This window comes from Cnephaeus nilssonii, assembly GCF_951640355.1.
Source record: "Cnephaeus nilssonii genome assembly, chromosome: 3".
NCBI lineage: Eukaryota > Metazoa > Chordata > Mammalia > Chiroptera > Vespertilionidae > Cnephaeus > Cnephaeus nilssonii.
Window position 1 is genome coordinate 9,198,163 of NC_137074.1, and position 19,474 is coordinate 9,217,636.

At 44.9% G+C, this 19,474-nt stretch overlaps 1 protein-coding gene across 12 annotated transcripts in view; it reads left to right on the forward strand.

The window, feature by feature from the left end:
• PCBP3 (poly(rC) binding protein 3) overlaps nucleotides 1-19,474 on the forward strand; it is a 213,425-nt gene that overhangs the window by 49,816 nt on the left and 144,135 nt on the right. For 11 of the 12 annotated variants that reach the window (XM_079762700.1, XM_079762696.1, XM_079762707.1 and 8 more), the window contains exon 2: nucleotides 4,153-4,190. The exons of the other annotated variant lie outside the window; for it this stretch is intronic. Coding sequence is in view for 1 of the 11 variants with exons in the window: in XM_079762703.1 (XP_079618829.1) it covers nucleotides 4,181-4,190 (10 nt within the window). In the remaining 10 variants the exon portion in view is untranslated. The remainder of the gene's footprint in view (nucleotides 1-4,152; nucleotides 4,191-19,474) is intronic. 12 annotated transcript variants of the gene reach the window in all.

Below are 19,474 nucleotides of genomic sequence, written 5' to 3' on the forward strand. Positions count from 1 at the left end.
ATCAGCTTTGCCTATCCTCCCCCTGCAGAAGCTCTTTTAAATTCTAATTACCCCAGACTTCTAGTTGGCACTGCAGAACTCTGAATCCACTCTGCTGCAGGAGGTGAGTTAATGAGACACTTGGTCTCCCAAATCTGGAGAAATTTGGAGTCAAGGCTGTCTTCCTTGTGACATCAGATCTTTGCTATGGCCTGTTTAGTTTTAGGTAAAAACAGTGATATTTGCTCTTCCCTTATTGAGATCTGTCAAGAATCAGTTGGGCCATATTTATATGTATGTTTTTAATGGTACATGGGACTTGTTTGAATCAGGAATGGTAAGACCAGCAGATAAGGAAAGGACTGTCATGAAGAAAGAAGTTGAGCCTCATGGGTCCCTAGAAATCGAAGGCACGCTATGCCATGCACAACTGCACAGCGAAGCACCAGGGTTGGTTAGGAGCCAGAGGAGGCTAGGTATGAGATTGATTGTGGTTTCCATGGGGAGGAACAGGTGAGACAAGGTCAGCAGGCTCAGGATGGGCTGATTTGATCGTCTAGCACAGTGGTTCTCAACCTTTCTAATGCCGCGACCCTTTAATACAGTTCCTCATGTTGTGGAACGTGTTGCGACCCTGCAGCCTAAGACCATCGGAAAACACAGATATTTACATTACGATTCATAACAGTAGCAAAATTACAGTTATGAAGTAGCAACGAAAATAATTTTATGGTTGGGGGTCACCACAACATGAGGAACTGTATTAAAGGGTCGCGGAATTAGAAAGGTTGAGAACCACTGGTCTAGCAGGTTCTGGAACAGAGGGGCTGTCCCTGATCATCTGGTACCTAGCCCTGGATGAGTAGGGGTTGGGGTTGGCATAGTATGAGAACCCATAGCAGAGGGGTGGAGTGTGGGCTCTGATTGGTGGGTTTGCATGTGAAAGGTACTCTGGTGCATTGTTTATCCTATCTCTAGGAATAGGCTAACACTAGGAGGGCAGACTTCCAGGATCAGCAAGGCCCAGATGTCAAAGCATAACCATAACACAGAAAATGTAAAACATGGTTAACAAAGTGTGGACTGTTTCTGGACTATCCATTCTGTTCCTTTGACCAGTTTGTTTATTTTTATGACAAGCTTTATCTTGAAGTAAGACAGTATAAGTTCTTTTACGTTGTTCTCTATTTGAAAGTTGTTTTGGCTGTTTTATTCTCTTTGTATTTCCATGTAGATTTTAGACTCAGCTTAGCCTGCTCTGATTTTGATGGATATTTTATTGAATTGATAGATGAACTTGGTGTGGTTGGCATCTTGTGCAATGGAAGTGCTGAGAGGGGACATCCTGGCTTTGTTCCTGATTTTGGGGGGTAAGCACTCAGTCTCTCACCCTTATGTGAAAGTGCTCTTATATTCCAAGTTTGCTGAATTTTTTCATGATTGATACTGAATTTTGTCAAATGCCTTTTCTGCATCTATTGAGATGATCATATAGTTTTTCTTTTCTTTTTTTGTTTTTCTTTTTTAGTCAGTTTATATGGTCCATCCACATAAAAGTCAATTACATTGATTTTAAAAAAACCCCACCATGAAACCAATTGCATCTCTAGTTGAAATCCGCTTTGTCGTGAATTTTTATGTTTTAGGATTTCATATGCTAAGATTTAACAATTTTAACATCTATACGAGGAATATTGATGTGTTAACTTGTGTCTTTTTGTGGTTTTGTTACCAGATTAATGCTGCATCATAGAATGAGTTGGGAAGTATTCTCTTATATTCAGTTTTCAGAATGAGATAGTAAGGAATTGGTATTATTTTTTCCTTGAATATTTGATAAAATTCGCTATTGAACCATGTGGTTGGCTTTTTTTTTTTTTTTTTGTGGGAAGGTGTTTTTTTTTTTTGTGGGAAGGTTTTTAGCTTGAATTCGATTTCTTGAATACATATAGATTTATCTAATTCTTCTTGAGTGAGTTTTTATAGCTTGATTCTTCTAATTTTTTCATCTAAGTTATTAAATTTATTGGCATGCAATAGTTTCTAATATTTCCTTGTTATATTATATTTTAATACTTATTTGTTATTGAAGTAAACTTTACATAAGATGCAATTAATCATTTTAACATGTACAATTCAGTGGCATTCAGTGCATTCAATATTGTGTAAACACCACCAGTTTCAGAATTTTTTAACTTGTCCATCACACCAAAGAGTCCATTATGTAGTCACTCCCTGTTTCTCCCTTTCCCCATCCCCTGGACACCAATAATCTGCTTTTTATCTGTGGGGATTTATGTATTTTGGATATTTTATATAAATGGAATTATACAATATGGTGGCCTTTTGTATCTGGCTTCTTTCACTTATATCACGTTTTTAAGGTTTATCTGAGTTGTAGTGTGTATCAGTACTTTATTCCTTTTTATGGCTGCAGAATGTTCCATTTTATGGCTATATCACTGTTACAGAATTTACCAGGCGACCGAAAAATACGCAGGAGTACCGGAGGCACAGGAAAAACCCATTTACTTTCAGATGTTTCACTGTACTAGTATAGGACTCAGGGGAGGCTGTTTCTTTCCAAATCCTGAACAAGCCAATATGGAGGAAGCTTTACCTTTATACCCTTTGGTTTCTTTGTCCCCCAAATATGGGATGGAACTTCCGGACTTTTCACGGGATTTACAAAAAGCCCCATTTGTTGGGGTTGGGGCTGTGAGACCACATCTAAAGGCCAGGCCTGGCGCCAGTGCTGATAACTCCGTCTGGGGGTTGTGTATTGTTCATGGTTTATGGCCTCTCTAAAATGGGAGTAGTACTTAGGTAAACAGGTCTTGCAGGACCAGATAATTAAAGAAGGGGCAGTGACTAGACTATAGGCTAACAAGAATGTGCATTAGGTTATTGGCACAGATTCAGATTGCTAGCCCCCCAAAAATGTCTCATTTTCCCCATCATCACAATTTATTTATTCATTTATCTGTTGATGGACATTTAGTTTGTTTCCAGATTTTGGCTATTGTGAATAGTGTTGCTATGAACAAGTATCTGTTTGATTCACTGCCTTCATTTATTTTGGATATATACCTGGACATTGTTAGGCAGTTCCTAGTTTAGTACACCAGTTTTGTCTGGTGTTAATATGGCCCTTCTGCTGAGGCGACACTCTTCCAAGAGCTCAGCCCTGTGGCCCCTGTGCCATAAGGTTCCCTGGTCTGGTTGTTGAGAGTGAACATATTTCTAGAGCTGTGGGAGCTACAATGCCTGTTGTCCTGTTTTGTTGTTGTTGTTGTTGTTGTTGTTTTTTCAGTTGGCTCTTTCTGGTTGCATGTAGCTACTCACTCACATGTGCTGATTGGTGTCCAGGTGAAGACTGAAGTGAACCACCTCCCTGCCCCGTCCCCACCCCCACCCCCACCCCCCCAGGTCTCTGTAACACTTCTCTGTGTGGCCCTCTCCTTTCTGGTACTTGGTCCTGCTCATTTTAGTCTCCGTGAATCACAACCTTGTTTCTTCCTCTCAGGACTTCCTTTACTTTACCTCCCCACCCCACTCCCTTCCCACATTATGGCCTGGAAACTCTCAATAAACTTCAGACTGGGCAATCAGGATGCATCACTTAGTTCTTTCCCTCAGGGATCATTTTCCTGTGATGCCTGTTGTCCCATGTCTGAACTCCCTGTCTCGGGTCTTTTATCTGTTTTTTGTTTTGTTTTCAAAAATTTGAAGTGGGATAGTCGATTCCTTTTCTTCTGTCATGGATAGAAGTGGATATCCTCCTTTGACAGTTTCTGACACCCCCATCCTCTTCAATCCTCACTGGACTGAGGTCTTTGGGCTGCCTAAAGGAGTCTCTGGTGTTGTTTACCTGTCATTGAAGTTTGCACAGGTAGGCCTCCTTTGTCCGGTTAGGGTTTAGGGAAATCTGGTCTCTGAGTATTCATTTGTCGGTATCTTTTAAGTTTCAGACTCAGTTTATACTCTAACCACTTTTTATAGAATTCTTTCTCTGGAAAACTGCCTTGACTTTTCAAATAACTGATTTATGATTATGTTTTAAAAATAAATTACTTTGGTTTGATGAAGTTTGATGTCTAAGGTAACAGAGCATTCTTTGTATTATTTTCTACATGTGATTTACAATTATAATATTTTTTAACCTGTTTACAGGGTTATCTACAAGAGAGACGGTCTTCACATGGTTCCATGTAAGTAGTGCTTCTTACAATGCCTTTATAGAGATTATGTCTTTAAATTGAGTGGTTCTTTCTATGTCAGTTGATTTTTAAAATCTTGCTTGCGTATGAAGCCACGTGTGTTGCTGCCCTTCATTGTGGCCTGGTTTTATGTCACATGAGGGACCTGTTATAGGTCAGGGTGCAACAACAGAGCCTGTGATATGCACAATTTCCCTTCTAGCTTTTGCAGAAACAATGTTGAAAAAGAAGCAGTTTTTTCCTTTTATATTAACCTTTCTTCTCCAAAGTTAACCTGATCAAACTGTCCAGCACTGGACCTCATGGTGAGTTGTTAGTGTGCCCTGCCCAGACACATGCCTTTGCCCCATGCTCCAGCAGTGCCCATCAACCAGGCAGTGATGAGTTTGTGCTATGACCATGATGGCATGTCTAGGTCTTGTGGATACCTCTTTGTGGCTGTACTCCAGTTTGCAAAACTACCTTGAAATTATTCCTTTTCAGTTTATCCTTAAGAGGTCTGTTTTTCTAAAATTTATAATAGTATTTTCTAAAAATTTTCAGCAGTCTTTCATGGGATACAAACGTAGTCATAAGAGCAGCTAATATTTATGAAGTGCCTGGTTTGTGTCAGCTATGCTGGTCTGAATACTTTGCTCAGTCCCCAAAGGACCCCATAGAGGTAGGTACTGTTCCACCCACTTCCAAGGCTCAGGAAGGTGATGTCACTGTGGTGGTCAGTGGTGAGATTGGGATTTGAGCTGAGGCCTTTAGACTTCACAAGCACGAGTCTTCATGGGGTAGGATAAGTGGAAGCTGCTTTGATGATGTGAGGTGGGCTTCGATGGCAGCCCCAAGTGGCCACCATTCTGGTGGGAGGGTGATATAGATACAGCCCACTGACCTTCCAAGGACTGTTTCCTGCAGCAGGGCAGTGACTTCATCAGCAGCCCCTTGGGAGATGGTGGCGAAGGAGTTGGGGGCACATGCACATAGGTATTTAGGGCTGGTGGTTAACTGAATCCAGACCAACATTTGAAGAGGAGAGTTTTTAATTAACAAATTATTTGAACAAAGACCTTGTTTGTTCTTTCCTTTATTCAGCAAGTATTTATGGAATGCCTGTGATGTGCCAGGCACTCTTCTGGAATGCCTTTAGCTTATATCCTTGTGGGGGTCATGAAACATAAATCTTATAAATAACTGTATCAGGTGGTAATGCTGCTGTGGAGGAAACGAAGAAGGGGGAGGGCCTTAGGAGTGCTGGATGCAGTTTTGAGTGGGCAGTCAGTGCGAGCCCTGAGAAGGGGGCATCTGAGCAGAGCCATGAAGGAGGTGCAGGAGTGAGCCCTTTGGGTGTTGGAGAGTGAAGGGCTCCAGGCCAAGGGGAGCTGGAGCAGAGGCTCTGGGCGGTGTGTCTGGCCAGTGTGGCTGGAGCCAAATGGAGTGGAGGAGCAGAGGCAGGAGATGAGGTCAGTGGGCAGTAGGGACACAAGGGCCTAGAGGGTCATCCTGAGGCTACTCTTGCTCCAAGAGGAATGGGGGCTGAGTGTTGGGGTGGGGAGCCAGGGAGTCTTTTTTCAGACTAAAGCTGTTTCATAGAGGACATCCAAATTCCTTCTGGCTTGGGACCAATGTTGTAATTGTGCAAATCTGAATCTAATTTTCACAGAAACCCAAGGGAAAGACCCCTGGAACTCAGGCATATAAACAACATTCTATATGGGCCTCTTTCCCCTTAGACTTTGGTGTTGTCCAAATTCCTCCACCTGAGTTCGGACTGGATATAGCTCTGAAGATGAATCAGCATGCCAGGGTAGGCTAGGCTGGCTGAGTTACCCAACCTGTCTGTGGTGTACAGCATGGTGGGTTCCGCATCAGAAGAGAGACAGAGACAAACAATGCGTTTGAACCATCAAGACTGTGGTTCCGGAGGGTTGCAATGGGGACTCTGGGAATTCCCTGAGGCTTGGTTAAGTGAAGGCAGCCAGCTTTTTATAGGACACCTGTGGCCTTTTCTGCAGGTTTGGAGGGGGCTATTAGGAGCACTTAGCTGGCTGGAACAGAAATGGCTCTGCTTCCCTTGGCAATCTTGGTTGAGTCCTGCAGTGTCTTCCGGTGGGATTCCTGGGGGTGGGATGAGCCAGTACAGAGCTCATCTGCAGTGGGTGATGCCCAGGGGAACTGGTGGCTTTGGAAGAACTTGAGTTTCCATTTGCATGTCTCTGAGAACTTGCCACACTTTCTTTGAGGTGAAGGGCATCTGAACATAGTGAAGCTGCAGATGGACTTCTGGCCTGTGCTTAGACAAAGCAAGGCTCATCAGCTGGCTGGGGGCAGAGCCCTTTCTGGGCCCAGCTCAGGGCTGGGCCTTAGACTACATTTAGAGCAGGAAATTAAGAGGTAATGATAATGAGAATTTGTTGAAAAATTTATTTACTTTGAAATCTTTTAGTCTTTGTAATATTGAATTGGTTATTTGCTTTTCACAGTCCCCCCCCCCCCCCCCTGCATTGTATTAAAATAACAGCTTTCTCTATAGAATTGGAAATTTTGGAACATTTGAAAAAAAGAACTTTAAAACTCACCAAAATGAGTACAGACAGGAGAACTGTGCCGATGAGCTGCTGACCGGGACTCCTCCCTCAAAGGACCCTTCCTGCTGTGTCCTCCTTGGTGACCCTGCTGCCCATAGCCAGCAGTTCACAGGGCCGCTCTGCGATCATTTTCTCACATACCACTGGCTCCTTCTTGTGTTTGAGTGTGTCTTCTGGGCACAAGAACTGCGTGGTATTTTGGGGAGACCATGCAGCCCTGCAGACTGGTCAAGGGCCTTGGCACAGCATCCATCCCTGCCCTGACCCTGGCCATACCTCTCCAGTGGATTTGCTTTTTTTTAATCTGAGACCATGATTGTACATCTGATCTTCCTTTCTCAGATTTCAGTCTCAACTGGTACTGTGCCTCTTTCCCATCTGGAATTCTGCCAACCCACTTCTCTGCCCAGTGCTCCCTGTGTCCTAGGGCAGGCCCCCTCTCCTTTACTTAGGGACTTGCTGCTACCTAAGTTGTGCCACCTCTCTCTTGGGCTTCAGGTTCTTCTCACTGACAAATCACCTCTGTTAGCATCCAAAATGATTCGATAGCCCCCATCTTAAAAAAAAAAATTCTTTCCTTGCTTTTCAGCCAAAATAGGAAATTAATTTCGCAGGGACCTCTGTTTCTTTTAAAAACTCACTAAAAGGGCACAAGCTACCAAGAGATTAAGAGAGAAGGTGACAGAATTTGGGAATTTGGGAGACAGATGGACAAGCAGAGGGACCTAGCAGATCTGAAAAATATAAAGCTAAGAGGCATGTGTGTGTGTGTGTGTGTGTGTGTGTGTGTGTGTGTGTTTTGGGGGGGCTGGGAGTTGAATGTACTGAATTGCAACAGTTGTCCCCTCCCCGACCCCCCATCCCCAAGTCTTAGGAATGACATCCTATATAATAAAAGGCTAACATGCAAATTGACCAAACAGCAGAACGACCGGTTGCTATGACATGCACTGACCACCAGGGCACAGATGCTCAATGCAGGAGCATCCCTCTGTTGGTCAGTGCACTCCCACAGGGAGAGCACCACTCAGCCAGAAGCCCTGAGCTGGGCTCACAGCTGGTGAGTGCAGTGGTGGTGGCAGGAGCCTCTCGCACCTCCACGGCAGCACTAAGGATGTCCTACTGATGGCTTAGGAGTAGGCCTAAGCCGTCAGTTGGACATTCCCCGAGGGCTCCCGGACTGCGAGAGGGCGCAGGCCAGGCGGAGGAACCGCCCCCCACCCTGTCCTGAGTGCATGAATTTCGTGCATCGGGCCTCTAGTTACCATATAACTCTGAAAATTGGGCTAGGGGTGGGATGGGGGCAGCAATAAAAATAGGGCTGAAATAGGAAATTGGTGTAAAGCCTGTTTAAGAATCAGTCAGACTCTCAGCCCCCTCCCCCATCTAGCCTGACAATCCCTTCCCCACCCTGGCTGAAGACTGTAGTTTCTTCCCCTGGGGCGTGGGCCGAAGTCTTTAGGCATAGTAGAGGGGACTGTTCTAAACAAAAGTGGAGCCAGCCCCTGCTCTGTTGGCCCAAGAACATTGGAAATCTGAGATGGACTATTGGATGTGAGTTAGTGGAGCAGGCAGGATGAGGCCTGGGAGCAGGAAGATGGTGCCTCCAGGAGAGGATCACAGGTTGTTCCCTGCTGTGTTTGAGTAATCCCTGGCTGAGAGTTTGAAGATAAATTGGCATGAGTACCGGGACACTCAGCAAGCCCTTATTACCTCCAGGATGCCCCTACATAGTACAAGAAGGGGGATGCAGCAGGAGGAGGAATAAGGTTCCAGAGCTCCCACGTGCATATCTTGACAGTGTCCTGAGAGTTGGTACTAAAGACTGATGGTCAGACCTGAGCAGGTGGAGAGGTGCATGGGTGGCTCTGAGGGTTAATTCTCATGTTCATAGTAGGAGGTTAGTGGATGACACAGACTGTAAAGTCAAGAAGAGTGAACTGAACCGGGAAATTAGAAATGCGAAGAGAAATATCAAAAGAAGAGAAAAGAACCAAGAGAGATGCTTGTGGGAAGGAACTGTTTTCATCATAAGCTTTATGGAATTCTTTGACTTTAATTATGTTCATTTATAATTTTGTTAAAAATAAAATTGAAAGGTTATATAGCAAATAACTGTTTTACAAAATAATAGTTATGAAAGCAGGGTCTCTCTATACCCTCCTGTGTTCCTGCCAGGGCAAAGCTGGACTGTGTGGCCATCTGGTCCTTGCCAGCAGGGCTTTGTCTGTACCACTGGGTTGGTTCACGTGGCCTCTGCCTCCTGAATCTGGTGAAAAAGTCTTTCTTCCGGGGCTTGAGCTCTGCAGCTTTAGACCCATAGAGCAACCCCTTCCCACAACGCCACACTCTCCTGGTCCCATGTTTGTTTGTGTCCTTCTCCCCCATGATTGTGTGAACAGCTCTTTCCTGATGCTCAGTGAGGACCCTGCTGGTGGTTGGTGCTTGGGGGTCTACTGGGCCCATGGCACAGCTGCAGATGTTTTGGTCTGTTTCACCGAAGACTTCATATCAGGGATTAAGGTGCATATGTCCTTCTGTGCCCTGCTTTTAACCAGAATGGAATACTGCAAAATGTTCCATGTCACCCAGTTTGAAAAATCTCATTTTTTAAAGGTTGCATAGTTTCCACTCTATGGATGGTAGGTATTAAATCATTTCCTTTTTGTTTAATGAATTTGGGTTTTTCTCAGCTCTGTTACTAACAACAGTTAGTGGAGAGGTGAGAATTGGCTTCCCCTCTTCGTGAGGCAATGTGTAGTATTCATCTATATAGAATTCCTGGGTTAAAGGACATAGATAATTTAAGACGTATAATGTGTAACTGCCAAATTGACCTCAAGGTGGCTAAATGAGAGCAACACACAGTGAGTGTTATTGTATGCCCAAGAATACAGGTGTACAACGGATCCAGCTATTCCACTATAGTTATTTAGTCTTTTCTTTGTTTTTTTTTTTTTTAATCTTTATTGTTGAAAGTATTATAGATGTTCCCCATTCTTCCCGTCATTGCCCTCCTCTACCCAGTTCCAGTCCTGCCCTAGGACTGTGTCCATAGGTAATGTATATATGCATATAAGATTTTTGGTTAATCTCTTCCCACCATCCTCCCCGCTTCCCTCTGAAATTTATTAAGCTGTTCCATGTTTCCAGTTTATTTTGTTTATTAGATTTCTTGATTCAACTGTTGATAGATATGTATATATTGCCATTTTATTGTTCATATTTTTTATTTTTATTTTTCTTCTTCCTCTTTTTAAAGAATACCCTTGAACATTTCATGTAATACTGGTTTGGTGGTGATGAACTCCTTTAGCTTTTTCTTGTCTGTGAAGCTCTGTATCTGACCTTCAATTGTAAATGATAGCTTTGAATATTCTTTGCCATTCCCTTCTGGCCTGCAAAGTTTCTGTTGAGAAATCAGCTGATAGTCGTATGGGTGCTCCCTTGTAGGTAACTAACTGTTTTTCTCTTGCTGCTTTTAAAATTCTCTCTTTGTCTTTAACCCTTGGCATTTTAATTATGATGTGTCTTGGTGTGGGCCTCTTTGGGTTCTTCTTGTTTGGGACTCTGCAATTTCTGGACTTGTAAGTCTATTTCTTTCACCAGGTAGGATAAATTTTTTGTCATATTTTTTCAAATAGGTTTTCAATATCTTGCTTTCTCTCTTCTCCTTCTGGCACCCCCATAATGCACTGTTGGTACGCTTGAATTTGTCCCAGAGGTTCCTTACACTATCTTGATATTTTTGGATTCTTTTTTCTTTTTGCTCTTCTGATTGGGTGTTTTTTGCTTCCTCATACTCCAAATCATTGATTTGATTCTCAGAATCCTCTACTCTACTGTTCCCTGTAAAATATTCTTTATTTCAGTTAGTGTGTGCTTAATTTCTGACTGGTCCTTTTTCGTATCTTTGAAATTCTTACCAAGATCCTTGAAAATCTCACTAAGTCCCTTGAAGCTCTCATTAAGATCCTTGAGTAACCTTATAATCATTATTTTGAACTCTATGTCCAGTAGTTTGCTTGCTTTCATTTCTTTCATTTGTGACCTGTTTCTTTGTCTCCACATTTTGGTTGCTTACCTGTGTTTGTTTATACGTATTAGTTAGAATTGCTTTGTCTCCTGGAATTGGTAGAGTGGCCTTATGTCATAGGTGTCCTGTAGGGCCCAGTGGCTTAGCCTCCCCATTCACCTGAGCTAGGAACTCTAGGTGTACCCCTGTGTGGGCTGTGTGTACAGTCTTGTTATAGTTGAGCCTTGATTGCTGCTGGTGTCACTGGAAGGAATGACCTGCGGGCCAATTGGCTATGAGGACCAGCTGCAACTACAGTGGAAGAGCTGCTTTGCAGGAGCTACCCCTATGGAGCAGGACTTGTTTTAGTGGTGCTTTGGTGCTCACTGAGTCTGCCCTTTGAGTGTGTTGTTTGTGGATATGTAGAGTTGTAATCTGCTATAGTCTGAAGCTGTCCACCACATGCACTGGCTCTGGGGCCTCTCAGGAGGTGCAAAGTCAGCCACTGCCTGAGGCCACCTGGCAGGAGCTACAGAGAGATCTGCAGATGGCTGCTACTTGTATTGGGTTTGGAAGTGCCCAGCAAGGCCCAGCTGTGAAGCAAGGCAGGGTGGTGTTAGTGCCAGGTCTTGGATCTTTTACTGATAAGTTTGGGGCACTCTGATGCTAGCTGCTGCTTGTTTGAGCAAAGTCTGAAGTGTGAGCCAGGACAGGCCATTCCTATGAAAAGCTACTGCAAACAGCTTGGGTGGGGCTGCAAATTGGATGGGGCAGGGTTTCAGGGAATCACCAGGGCTGAGCAAACAGTGTGGGCCATGCTGATGGAAACTCAGATATGGCTGCCAGTCAGCTCTGAGAAGGGGGAGGTCCTAGCACAGGAACAATGATCCCTGTGAGCACCCCTGTATGGGAGAAAGCCACCCCCGAGTTCCTGCCCCGATGCCAGACAGTCCAGTTCCTCCCTGTATTCCTTGGTTCCTCAATGTCACCACCTGGCACTGAAGCTCAGAAGAAGCAGGACTGTGTAAGTCCATGTGCTGGCTCTTTAAGAGGAGCTGTCTGGGTCTCCAGCAGTCTCCATGTCACTCAGCCACAATCCCCGCTGGTTTTTATAGCTCGAAGTTATGGGGATTTCTCTTCCCAACTCTGGAACCCTAGGCTGAGGGTCTGGTGGGGGCTGAGCAAACTGGCCAGGGCTTTAACCTGTTTTCTAACCAATGTATCAGGCTCTCGATTTTCTTTCAAGACACTTTAAACACCATCTCATTGGTGTGTTTTTTTAATATATTTTTTTTATTGATTTCAGAGAGGAAGGGAAGGGGGAGAGAGAGATAGAAACATCTATGATGAAAGAGAATTATTGATGGGCTGCCTTCTGCGCACCCCCTGTCGGGGATCATGCCCACAATCCAGGCATATACCCTGACAGGGAATCAGACCGTGACCTCCTGGTTTATAGGTCGACGCTCAAACACTGAGCCACACTGGCCAGGCCCATTGGTTTTTATATGACCTGTTCTCATCAAATGTTTGTTATTTCCAATCTTTGTTCTAAAATGTTCTAGGTGATTTTCCCCTGTTGAGGAAGACTATACTTTTGTTGTTGTTTACAATTTTAAAGCTTGACATTCAGAGAACGTGGCCTGTCTAGCTCAGTGAAGATGGGCACAGTGAACCCTTGGGGATGTGGTTGTCATGTAGGCGTGGTGACCCGAACTTGGCCAGGGCTTATGGTTGTTGGCTGGGGTCCTGCAGAGGAGGACACAGTGAGTCACTGGGGTGAGGAGGGAGCACACAGAAAGTGTGGTACACCCAAGAGTGACACATAGAGAATGTCACTGGGGAAATGGGAAGAGCACGTGCAATGAGAAGAGAGTCTGGAGTTTGGGAACTGATTCACTCCTGTGTGGGATCCAAGGGACATTTGTTCAAGGGTCTTTTGGATCCCCGCTATGAGCTGAGATGAGAGTGCGGGCTGAGAAACCTGAGAGATACATGTGCCGAGATCATAGCCGAACCCATGGGGGCTGCACTAGGGAGAGATCATCGGCTGAAACAGAGCTCCCAAACACAGCACCTTTAATAAGGAGAAGTTTGTCTCTTGGACATAGGTAACAGTCCTGGGGACTCCATGAGGCCTCCGGCCCAGAGGCCATGACCACCTAAGGTTCTGGGTAGCCTGCTCTTCTGTGTGTGGTTCTACCACACTCAGTTGGTATGACCTCTGGTACAACTGAATATACATGCATCTCCTGTGTTCTCATCCTGTAGAAGCAGAAAGGGTGCATGGAGGGTAAACAGCAGCACTTTAAGGATGTGAAGTGCAAGTTATGCCAACTTGAATCATGGTATACACTGGACAATGCAAAACAACAGTGTCATACAGGACCACTGCCCACCCATGATATAATTAATTCAGGACCACTGCAAACCAACAGTATCATATAGGACCACAACAAACAAATGGTGTCATCAGGATCACTGCAAACCAACAGTATTATACAGGACAACTGTATACCAGTGGTGTTACCTAGGACCACTGCAAACCAAAGTTGTTATACAGGACCACTGCAAACCAATGGTATTATACAGGACAATGCACACCAGTGGAGTTATATAGGACAACTGCATACCAATGATGTTATTCAGGACAACTGTATACTAGTGATATTATACAGGACCATTGAAAACCAGTGGAGTTATACAGGACAACTGCATGCTGAAGGAGGTGTATCAGACCACTGCATACCAATGCTGTTATACAGGATGATGTACACCAATGATTTAATACAGGACCATTGCTTACCAACAGTGTTACACAGGACCACTGTATACCAACGGTGTGATACAGGACCACTGCAAACCAACGGTATCATACAGGAGACTACTGCACACCAAAGGTATCATACAGGACCATGCACACCAAGAGTATCATACAGTACCACTGCTTACCAATGGTATCATATAGGACCACTGTATACTAAGGGTGTGATACAGGACCACTGAATACCAACGATGTTATACAGGACAACTATACCAGTGATGTGGCAGAGTGGTCCCTGGCTCTATTGTCATGGAGGTGGGAGAATGTATTTGGGAGAATAGCTAGCTGTCTGCCACATGGACTGATGAAGCCTGTGTAGCTTCATGTCATTGTACTTCAGAGTGAGGGAAGAGACTAGCAGGAGGAGTTGTTGTTTGACGGGTAGGTGTATAGCCCACATACTGTTAGGCCAGGATGTTGGCTTGATCTAGGAGTCTATAGTCTTGTGGGCAGTGTTGCTGGCCTCCTCTTGGACATCTGGCAGGAGTTCCAACATCCATGGTCACTGCCCACCTGCTTAACCCCCACACCAAGATACTATCTCATTGTCGAATTATGGGGCTTGGTATCAGGACGATGAGTGAAGGCGTGGAGGTACTAGTTCCAGGAATGAGGGGACATTTTTACATTCTCTCCAGGAGTGATGGTGAAGTGCATATGACTGCAGAGGGCCTCTAGCCTAGCTGACATCAGACCCCTCTGAGGTTTCACAGTCGCACCTTTTATTTTATACTCCTATTTACAATGGACATAGGCACTCCTTGTGGGGCTCTAAGAGGGAATGGAGAGCCATGGCCACAGAGACCTCAGGCATCAGGGTCTTTACCTTCTCCCTCTTAGCTTTCCTTTCTTTTGAGGTTGAATGGCATTTATCTGAGGCACTTGTCTTTTTTTGTCTTTTTCCTTTCACAGGGTTGTGGGAGCATGCTGTTCTCCCAGAGGTTTAGGTCGTATTGCATCCTGGCATGAAGGAGCTGGTTACTTTTCACAAGATGACTCATTCAATCCTCCCTATGCGGCTGCACTGCCAGGCTGTCTGGCAGCTCCGCATGCAGAGACAGTGATGGATCTAAGAACTATTGTCATAGGTCTGTGGTGGCCATGAATGGTGTGCGGAGGTGGAGGACGAGTCCCCTCTAGGAGACATTCAGACAAGCAGGAGACAGCCTGTCTGTGCACGGCCTGTTCAACTCACACACGGACTCTTGACCAATACTCTTTAGCACAAGTGAGTCAGGTGTTTCCAAGTGTGGATGGCTACAAATAGCCTGATATGTTCTACCTGGGGAATGTCATGCCCTGTCAAAAGAGCCAAGGATGCTCTATTTTTATGTTTAAGCAAACTCATTCTGCTTACTTCAGGCTTCCATTTTTTTCTTCAGAATTCCAGTGGCACTTACAGATTATACCATTTGATTTAGTGCGCACTCCCCTGCTACCATGGATCTTGTGTTACTTTTATCAGGGAGGCCACCTTATCTTTGGTTATGAAGGGTAGCAATGACACTGCAGTTATGCTGAGGCAGAAGGAGGCTTTCAGCATGAGCCTTGACCTTTTCCAAGTACTCTGGCTACTTTGCTCTTTCAGGGCACAGGACTAACCCACAGTTTTGTTCCCCATGTAATTGAGGAAATGTCCTGGATTTTACCCACCATCTCCTGCCTGCTTCACACGCTGGTTATTAGTCTGCCTCTCAGCTCCACTGAATGCATGGGCACCATCTTTGCAGGGCCTGGGTCTCAGGCCAGAGCTAGCAGGATTGGTGGCAGCTTGAGTGCAGCTGTTACAGGGAACACAACAGTGAGCTGTTCTCATTATCCCCTTGATTGAATTTGGCAGAGCATGAGCAGAAATCATGGGAAAAACTTTTTGGTTGGAGCTCACCTGGGCTGGTGGAGCCAGCCCGGAGATCCAAAGAAAGCGTTCTGCTTCCAGCTCTGGCCCCGAACACCCTGTAACCTTGGCTAGGTCGATATTCTCATCTACACTGCTTCCCCATCTGTGAGACTGGATCACCTTACCTGTCTTGCCTAGTCCCAGAGGGGGAACAATGACCTAGCCAAGAGGATGGCAGGTTCTTCAGGTATTTAAGCTTTTGCCAGAGGGCGAGAGGGTTGGTGTCTTCCAGTAATAGTATGTGACCATGTGAAAAAATGGTTTCCACAGTCATTGGTGTATTTCAAGCCCCAGTTCCTCACTCAGTACCCACAATTCTCCAAGGTCTTTGATTATCCTGCTTCATCAATAAGGATACCGAAGTTAGCACCAGAGCAGAGACAAGCCCAGAGCTCCCATTCTAGAACTTTTCTTTTTTTAAATTTTTATTTATTTATTTTTAATTTAATAAATCTTTATTGTTCAGATTATTACAATTGTTCCTCTTTTTTCCCCCCCATAGCTCCCCTCCACTGGTTCCCACCCCACCCTCTGCCCTTACCTCCCCCCAACTGTCCTCATCCATAGGTGTACGATTTTTGTCCAGTCTCTTCCCGCACCCCCTGACACATTTCCCCCCGAGAATTGTAAGTCCACTCCCTTTCTATGCCCCTGATTCTATTATATTCACCAGTTTATTCTGTTCATCAGATTTTTTATTCACTTGATTTTTAGATCCACCTCCACACACCATTTGTTGTTCATAATTTTTATCTTTACCTTTTTCTTCTTCCTCCTCTTCTTAAAGAATACCTTTCAGCATTTCATTTAATACTGGTTTGGTGTTGATGAACTCCTTTAGCTTTTTCTTATCTGTGAAGCTCTTCAATTCTGAATGATAGCTTTGCTGGGTAGAGTAATCTTGGTTGTAGGTTCTTGCTATTCATCACTTTGAATATTTCTTGCCTCTCCCTTCTGGCCTACATAGTTTCTGTTGAGAAATCAGCTGACAATCGTATGGGTGCTCCCTTGTAGGTAATTAACTGTTTTTCTCTTGCTGCTTTTAATATTCTCTCTTTGTCTTTTGCTCTTGACATTTTAATTATGATGTGTCTTGGTGTGGTCTTCTTTGGATTCCTTTTATTTGGGGTTCTGTGCGCTTCCTGGACTTGTAAGTCTATTTCTTTCACCAGGTGGGGGAAGTTTTCGGTCATTATTTCTTCAAATAGGTTTTCAGTATCTTGCTCTTTCTCTTCTTCTGGCACCCCCATAATTCGGATGTTGGTACGCTTGAAGTTGTCCCAGAGGCTCCTTACACTATATTCAAATTTTTGGATTCTTTTTGCTTTTTGCTTTTCCGGTTGAGTGTTTTGTGCTTCTTTGTATTTCAAATCTTTGATTTGATTCTTGCGTTCCTCTAGTCTGCTGTTAGGTCTCTGTATAATATTTTTTATTTCAGTCAGTGTATGTTTAATTTCTGGTTGGTCCTTTTTCATATCCTCGATGGTCTCACTAAATTTATCGGCCTTTTTCTAGGAAATTCTTGATAAACCTTATAACCATGGTTTTGAACTCTATATCCAGTAGTTTGCTTTTCTCCAGTTCTTTCATTTGTGACCTGTTTCTTTGTCTCAGCATTTTCACTGCTTCCCTGAGTTGGTAGAGTAGCTTTGTGTGCTAGGTGTCCTATATGGCCCAGTGGCTCAGCCTCCCCAGTTACCTGAGGTAAACACTCTTGGTGCACCCCTTTGTGGACTGTGTGCACAGCCTTGTAGCAGTTAAGTCTTGATTGTTGTTGGTATCACTGGGAGGAATGACCTCCAGGCCAATTGGCTGTGAGGATCAGCTGTGTCTATGCTGGGAGAACTTCTGTGCTGGAGACATCCTTATGAGACAAGACTTGCAAAATTGTAAAAGCCTCTGTGCTCAGCTTGGATGGGGTGGAGTTTTAGGGCGGAGCAGACAGCCTTGGCTTCCCGTCAGCCCTGCCCTATGAGGCCCCTAGGTCTCAGTGTCCTTTGGTAATCGCTGCAAGCACCTCTGAGAGAAAGCCGCCCTCAAGTTTTGCCCTCTGCCAGACAGACCAGTTTCTTCCAGAATGAGTCTGGGTTCCCAGAATCTCGCCCGGAACTGGAGTTCAGTGCAGTCGGGAGCTTCCATCTCCCTCCCGCTTGAGAGAGCAAGCCGTGCACTCAGCAGTCAGTCCTCTCCGCACGCGCCTCCGGACCTCTGCCTTCCGCAGCTCCCCTGAGTCTCAGTGTGCTTTTCTCTTTTCCTGACAGTCCAGATTCCCCCCGTATGAATCTGGGTTCCCAGAGTCTCGCCTGGAACTGGAGTTCAGTGCAGTTGGGAGCTTCCATCTCCTTCCCGCTTGAGAAAGCCAGCCATGCACTCAGCTGCCAGTCCTCTCCACGTGCGCGTTTCTGGACCTCAGCCTTTTGCAGCTCCTCTGAGTCTCAATGTGCTTTTCTCTTTCCTTCTAGTTGTAGAATTTCCACTCAGCCAGTTTTCCTGTGGTTCTGGAGGGTGTCCGTTTTGTCTTTTAGTTGTAGTTTTGAAATTGTTGTGCGAGGCAGCAGTTTAGGTGTTTACCTATGCCGCCATCTTGGTTTCTCCAGAACTTTTCTTAACCTCCTTCATTTCATTAGTATTAAATTGTAAGAAGTTCAGACTTCAAGTTCTTGTGGCCAAATTACCTTCCAGGATATTGGAGCATTTTCCGTTTTCATGAGCAGTTTGGGAGAGTACCTGTTTGAGTGTGCCCAGGGTAACACCATCCATTGTCACAGTGTTTTTTCTTTTTTCTAGGTTGAAAGAGGAAAGTACAATAAGATGAGAATAAAGGTGTCATTGGCTTTGGTGTGACTGAGAAGGAAGCTCAGTTCAGTAGTATGGGAAGATGTGGACTGACCAGGCTGGCATTGATGGTGGAAGTGCTGTTCATGTGTCTGATTCTGAATATACAGGTTTAGGAGAGAGCTGTTTGTCTGTTTTTTAATAGGAGCTATTTGAATTAAGTTTGAAACCTGAAGAGGAGTTAGCAAAGAGACAAAGGTTAAAGATTAAGAGACAGAGTGTGGGAAGCTTCTTAGAAGTCAGTCCCCAAGGAGTCAGCACAGATTTGGATGCAGAAACAACAGAGCTATTGTTTTTTTTCTTTTTTCCCCCCAAACAATTATTTTATTTTTCCATCACCATTTATCCCACCCCCCTACCCTCTTCCACCACCACAGAAACCACACCGTTGCCCATGTCCATGAGTTTTCTCTCTCTTTTTTCTTTTTTGCTCAATCTCTCAACCCCCTCCAACAACCCCTCCCCAAGAGCTGTCTACCTGCTCTCTATTTATGAGCCTATTTCTATTTTGCTTGTTAGTTCAGTTTGTTCAATTAATTCCACTTATGAGTGAAATCATATGGTATTGTCTTTCTCTGACTGGCTTATTTCACTTAGCATAGTATTTTCCATGTCCATCCATGCTGTCCTATCGCAAAAGGTAAAATGTTCTTCTTTTTTACAGCCAAGTAGTATTCCATTATGTAAATGTACCATAGCTGTTTTATCCACTCATCAACTGATGGACACTGGGGCTGCTTCCAAATCTTGACTATCTTACATAATAAAAAGGTAATATTTAAATTACCATCACTTCGCTACGCCCATGATTGGGCCAGCGGGTGACACAGGGGGCGGGACTCGGGGTGACTGGGGTGGTGATTGGGCCGGCAGGACGCTGAGCTCGCGTTGCCAGCGGCGACGCGAGCTCAGCGTCTGCGCCATGGCTGTGCTGCGGCACAGACAGGCCTCTGGAGCAGCGAGCCGAGCCGGCGTTTTGGAGGTTTGGAGGCAGCGGGCAGTGGGCGGGCGGCGCGGCTCCCCGGGGAGGAGTCTGGCGGCAGTTGGCCCGCAGGAGCATGTGGCGGCGGCCCCAGCCTTCCTGGGCGGGAGGCAAAGGCAAGACCCTGGCCTGGGCTCCGGCCGCAG